Source organism: Protobothrops mucrosquamatus, unplaced genomic scaffold (assembly GCF_001527695.2).
Source record: "Protobothrops mucrosquamatus isolate PMUCROS unplaced genomic scaffold, P.Mucros_1.0 scaffold1499, whole genome shotgun sequence".
Lineage (NCBI taxonomy): Eukaryota > Metazoa > Chordata > Lepidosauria > Squamata > Viperidae > Protobothrops > Protobothrops mucrosquamatus.
In genome coordinates this window covers 576,668-582,802 of record NW_015387673.1, presented here as the reverse complement: position 1 = coordinate 582,802, position 6,135 = coordinate 576,668, and the positions used below count along the sequence as shown (strand labels likewise).

The 6,135-nt window shown below is 45.2% G+C and overlaps 1 protein-coding gene across 1 annotated transcript in view; it reads right to left on the bottom strand.

Annotated features, from left to right (window-relative positions):
• The window catches only part of LOC107293091 (myosin-7), a 65,531-nt gene that overhangs the window by 46,981 nt on the left and 12,415 nt on the right, over positions 1-6,135 (bottom strand). Inside the window, exons 7-10 of the mRNA XM_029285316.1 lie at positions 5,158-5,256; positions 4,376-4,479; positions 4,112-4,250; positions 3,477-3,595 (exon numbers count right to left, since the gene is read on the bottom strand). Of these exons, the coding sequence (XP_029141149.1) occupies positions 3,477-3,595; positions 4,112-4,250; positions 4,376-4,479; positions 5,158-5,256 (461 nt within the window). The remainder of the gene's footprint in view (positions 1-3,476; positions 3,596-4,111; positions 4,251-4,375; positions 4,480-5,157; positions 5,257-6,135) is intronic.

Here is a 6,135-nt window from a genome sequence, read left to right as displayed (position 1 = left end):
GGAGGAGGAGGAGGAGGAGGAGGAGGAGGAGGAGGAGGATGAAAAGGAGGAAAAGGAGGAGGAGGAGGATGATTGTGGGGTCCTTGGTATTGTCTGAGATTGCTTGTTTTCTTGCAGACGTTTCATGACCCAACTAGGGAACATCATCAGTGCTAGAAGGGAGTGTGGGAGGAGGAGGAGGAGGAGGAGGAGGAGGAGGAGGAAAAGGAGGAAAAGGAGGAAAAGGAGGAGGAGGATTGTGGGGTCCTTGGTGTTCTCTGAGATTGCTTGTTTTCTTGCAGATGTTTCATGACCCAACCAGGTAACATCCTCTGTGCTAATTAGATTTCAGTGGAGAATGAAACATATGCAAACAACAACGAAGCTCAAAGAGCACCAAGGACCCATCCCAGCTTTTAATTTCCCACAATGCCACAGGACTCTGCTCTACCGGCAGCATCGTGGGACCCGAAAAAGGCAACCTCCATCTCCCTTAAGCCCTTTCAAGTCCTCCAATGGCCTCGGTTTAAAATTTCTTTTGGCATTTCTCTCCCTTCTTTATCTTCTGAAAGCACACCAAAGCCAGACTGGATGAAACCAATGTTGGTTTAGCTCCACAACAGCCGGACAGTCGCCTCCCTAAAGCCAATAATCAGGATTTGAGAATGGCAAACTTCCCCTAATCCTGCAAGCATACCTCAGTTGAGTGATACCTTGATGTAAAGCAGGGGTCTTCAAACTTGGTCCTTTGAGGACTTGTGGACTTCAACTCCCAGAATTCCTCAGCCAGCCTCCATTTTGTTTGTTAGATTTAAGACAGGGGTCTTCAAACTTGGCCCTTTGAGGACTTGTGGACTTCAACTCCCAGAATTCCTCAGCCAGCCTCCATTTTGTTTGTTAGATTTAAGACAGGGGTCTTCAAACTTGGTCCTTTGAGGACTTGTGGACTTCAACTCCCAGAATTCCTCAGCCAGCCTCCATTTTGTTTCTTAGATTTAAGACAGGGGTCTTCAAACTTGGCCCTTTTATGAGTTGTGGACTTCAACTTCCAGAATTCCTCAGCCAGGCATGCCCCACTGAGGAATTCTGGGAGTTGAAGTCCACAAGTCATAAAAGGGCCAAGTTTGAAGACCCATGATTTAAACCCTGCAGAAGAGCAATAAAAGCTATCAAGATTTTTAGACAGGATATAAATAAATAAAAAGACATAAATCTCGGCTGGGACCACCTGCGATCCAAGGAATCACAAATTCGAGGGTAACTCTTTTTTTAACCCTGCACCAAAGATGCTGCTTATATAGCCACTGATATGTTTGCTTAATCAAAGAGTGCTTCAAAATACAGGTGGTCCGCAACTGAGCCCAAATTTTCTGTTGCTAAACGAGAAAGTTGTTAAGCGAGTTTTGCCCCATTTTTAGGATTTTTCTCGCCACAGCTGTTAAGTGAAACTCCGCAGTTGTTAAGTTAGTAACCCGGTTGTTAAGTGAATCTGGCTTTACTTTGCGTGTCAGAAGGTCACAAAAGGGGATCACACGACACCCCCGAGACGTTGCGACCGTCCTTAATACGAGCCAGTTGCCAAGTGTCTGAATTTTGATCATGTGACCCCGGGGAGGCTACAAAGGTCAGAACTGTGAAAAATGGTCGTAAGTTACTTTTTTTTAGTGCCGTTGTAGCTTTGAACGATCACTAAATGAACTGTTGTAAGTCGAGGACTATCTATAACAGCCCGGGTGTTATTTATAGCCATTTTTCTCCAGTTTCCAGTGTTTGAAAGAAGAAATATCTCGGTAAGATGCTCGTTTCTCAGTTTCTAGCCAGGGGTAGGCAACCTTGGCCCCTTCATGACTGGTGGACTTCAACTCCCAGAATTCCTGAGCCAGCATGGCTCAGCTTGGAAACCTCTCCCTTTTCCCTCAGCATGGCTGGCTCAGGAATTCTGGGACTTGAAGTCCACGAGTCATAAAGTGGCCTAGGCCTAGGGCAGGCAACCTTGGCTCTTTTATGACTCGTGGACTTCAACTCCCAGAATTCCTGAGCCAGCATGGCTCAGCTTGGAAACCTCTCCCTTTCCCCTCAGCATGGCTGGCTCAGGAATTCTGGGAATTGAAGTCCACGAGTCATAAAAGAGCCAAAGTTGCCTACCCCTGGACTATATCAGGGGTCCTCAACCTTGGCAACTTTAAGACTTGTGGACTTCAACTCCCAGAATTCCTGAGCCAGCATGGCTCAGCTTGGAAACCTCTCCCTTTCCCCTCAGCATGGCTGGCTCAGGAATTCTGGGAGTTGAAGTCCACCAGTCATAAAAGAGCCAAGGTTGCCTACCCCTAGGCTAGCCGATGCCATGCCTTAGAAGGAGATAAAGCTATCAGCCAGGATCTGCAAGCCGTTGTGTATTTGTGGCTTACTTTGTGCTTTGGGTTCCAGCTGTCACGGACATAGTTGAAGGCCGTTGGTGGGACAGGTGTTTGCTGAGCCCGGCTCCCCCCACCCCATCCACAGTTTCAGGCCTTCTACTATTTTGTTTTTTTTCCAAAGTAAAAGAAAAATTAATACCACTTTACAAGGCCTGGGTAAGGCCACAATTGGAATGTGGCATCCAGTTTTGGTCACAACAATGTAAAAAAGATATTGACACTCTAGAAAAAAGAGTGCAGAGAAGAGCAACAAAGATGATCAGGGAGCTGGAGGCTAAAATATACGAAGAAGAGTTGCTGGAATTGGGGATGTCTAGTATCAGGGGTAGGCAACCTTGGCTCTTTTATGATTCGTGGACTTCAACTCCCAGAATTCCTGAGCCAGCATGGCTCAGCTTGGAAACCTCTCCCTTTTCCCTCAGCATGGCTGGCTCAGGAATTCTGGGAGTTGAAGTCCACGAGTCATAAAAGAGCCAAGGTGGCCTACCCCTGGTCTAGTTTAATGAAAAGAAGGACTCGGGGTGACAGGATAGCAGCGTTCTCCTCGACTTACAATAAGCTTGTTTAGTGACCGTTCAAAGTTATAACAGCACCGAAAAATGTGACTTATGACCGTTTTCCACAGTTACGCCCATTGCAGAATCCCCGTGGTCACGTGATCAAAATTCGGACGCTGGGCAACCGATACATATTTATGACGGTTGCCATGTCCCAGAATCCTGTGATCCCCTTTTGCGACCTTCAGACAAGCAAAGTCAACGGAGGAAAGCCGGATTCACTTAACAATCGCATGACTAACTTAACAACTGCATTGATTCACTTAACAACGGTTGTAAAATGGGGGCAAAACTCGCTTAACAAATGTCTCGCTTAAGAACAGAAATGTTGGGCTCAGTTGTGGTCGTAAGTCGAGGACTCCCTGTAATAAACTCGCCCTCCTTTGTACTGAGGAAATGTGCCCTTTAAGAATTGCAAGGTAGAAGTTCAACGGGTGCTGTTTTCTCAATTGTGCAGCTCCAGGGAAAGTTCAGCCAAGTCCAAAAACTTCCCAGTTGGACAACTCCGACCGAGCATCCTTACCTGTTGGACATTTTGCCCTTTGGTGACATATTCGTTGCCAACCTTCACCCGGGGGTGGCACACTCCTTTGACCAAGTCGGCGGAGTTGAGACCCATCAAGTAGGCAGATTTATCCGCATCTGGAGAATAAAAGAAACGGTTCCGGCAAATTTCACGGGAACGTAAAACAAGAAAGGTGAGCTATTCCTCTTCTGATGTCCTCTTCCTTCCATAGAAGTCCTCTCCTTCTTAGGATACTCCGAGAAGACCTTCTCTATCTGTCTTCCTCCCAAAATGTGTCCCTCAACCCCTGAAATTCCCAATCACCAATGGAATTCTGCATCCGGGGGAGCCACACAAGGAGAAGGAAGACCTTTTCATACCACCTACAACTTCTCCAGCCCTTTTTCCTCTGTCCTAAGGTCCATTGCTTTCTTAGAAATTCTGTTTTTATATGTAGCACCACAGAGCAAAGAAAGAGTACCGCCACCATGTGCTTTACTGCTTAACTGTTTAACTGTAACAGGAAACTCTACTTAGAACAAAAGAGCATAGCGTATATAGATCCAAACTTGTGAACACTGCCATCTACTGGCTGAATACTACTACGGTTGCTGCATAGAAATACATTCCAACGCATCAATTCCAACACTCACCCTCCGTCCCATCAGGCTCGGCCTGTTCTTCACGCTGCTTCTGCTTGAACTTCATATTCCCATAGTGCATGATGGCGCCTGTCAATTTGTAGACACCCACTTTTTCCTCAGGGGTGAAGCCCAGGACATCAAAGGCACTCTGAGTGGAAAAGAGGTGAGGGAGTAGAAAGAGACAACGTCCATCAAAAGTGAAGAGGACGTAGGTTGACCAGCTTGCTACCCATTCCTGAAAGGCTGGTGAACCTCAACCCAAAGTCAACTTACGTCGGTAGCCATTAGCTCTTCGGAATCATCGATGGAAGCCACGGTTACCTCTCCTTGGGAGACGTAATGATAGTCGTAAGGGTTGTTCGTGACCAAGAGGAGATCTGGTAGGAGAGGATGGGAGGAAAAGGTGAGTTATGAGATGGGCTTATTCCAGTGGTGGGATTCAAATAGGTGAACAACCGGTTCTCTGCGTGGATGCTGCTTCTGGAAGTCCGTTCTGGGCCTGGGTGACAAGAAATTAGCTACCGGTTCTGCTGAAGTGGTGCGAAATGGCTGAATCCCACCACTGGGTTATTCATAATACAGGTGGTCCTCGGTTTACGACCACAATGGAGCCCCAGATTTCTGTCACTAAATGAGACATTTGCTAAGGGAAACTTTACGATCTTTCTTGCCACAGTTGCTCAGTGAATCACTACGGCTGTTAAGTTAGCAACACGGTTAAGCAAGGACCGTATTCGACTTCCCGCTGGCTTCCCCATTGACTTCGCTTAAAAGAAGGTCACCAAAGGGGATCAACACAACCAACGGTCATAAATACGAACCAGTTACCAAACATCTGAATTTAGATCACGCGATTATGGGGATGCGGTAAAGGTTATAACTGTGAAAAATGGTCATAAGTCACCTTTTTCAGTGCTGTTGTAACTTTGAACCGTCACTAAACGAAAGGTTGTAAGTTACAGACAAATTCTGGGCTGGGGAATTCTGGGAAGACCTTCACTAAATGAATGATTGTAAATTATCTTTCTACCCCCAAAATATATATATAAACTTGCCCAGAAGTTCCGGCTTCTTATTGGACAGGATCTGATAGAAGATGTGGTAATTTCTCTCAGATTTGAGCTGAAATATCACCCGGGACTTCTCTAAGAGATCTAACAAAAGAGAGAGAGAGAGAGAAAGAAAGAAAAATATAACAGAGGCTATGTAAAAATGAGAAGAAGAAAAGAAAAAAAGAAAAAGACAAAAAGATGAACGAAATTGGAATCAGATACGAAGAAGGGCTTGATTGAAAAAAAAAGCATCTGTCAACAAGCGCCCGATGGGCGGATAAAAAATTTGGAGAGGGAAGCTAAAGGTCGGATGGAAAGACGACAGAGGTGCAATTAATTAGGTTTTATTGAGTTCAAGGTGATTCATGTTTGAAACTCAACTTGATCGGTGGCTGGGAATAATTTACAGCCCTTTCGGTCATCGCTTTGACCTCATTCATCCATCTTATCTGCTGTCTTTCCACTTCTGAGTCTTTCCATTTTCTATATAAACCAGTTTTCCTCAGCTGGAACAAGCTTGTAACTGCTAAAATTCTCAGCCAGTTTTGGTGGGTCAGGATTAGAGATGGGAAGGCCTGGAAAAAAGAAACTGAAAAAATTGAGGGGAAAAAAATAGTTTTTTCCCCCATTTCCCCCCCCCCAAACAGCTTTGGAAAAAAAGGAAAAAAACAAAACAAAATTTCTCCAATTTTTTTTCCAGGCCTTTCCATCTCTAGGACTCAGGACCTTACTGGTTAGGAGACCATTCGGCTGGACATAGGCCAGGGAATGAAGACGGACAGACAGACAGACAGATAGACAGACAGACAATAATAATGATGATGATGATGATGATGACGATGATGATGATAATAAAGTTGGAAGGGACCTTGGAGGTCATCTAGTCCAACCCCCTGCTCAGGTAGGAAACCTATACCATTTCAGACAAATGGCTGTCCAGTCATAAAATAAAATAAAATAAAATAAAATAAAATAAAATAA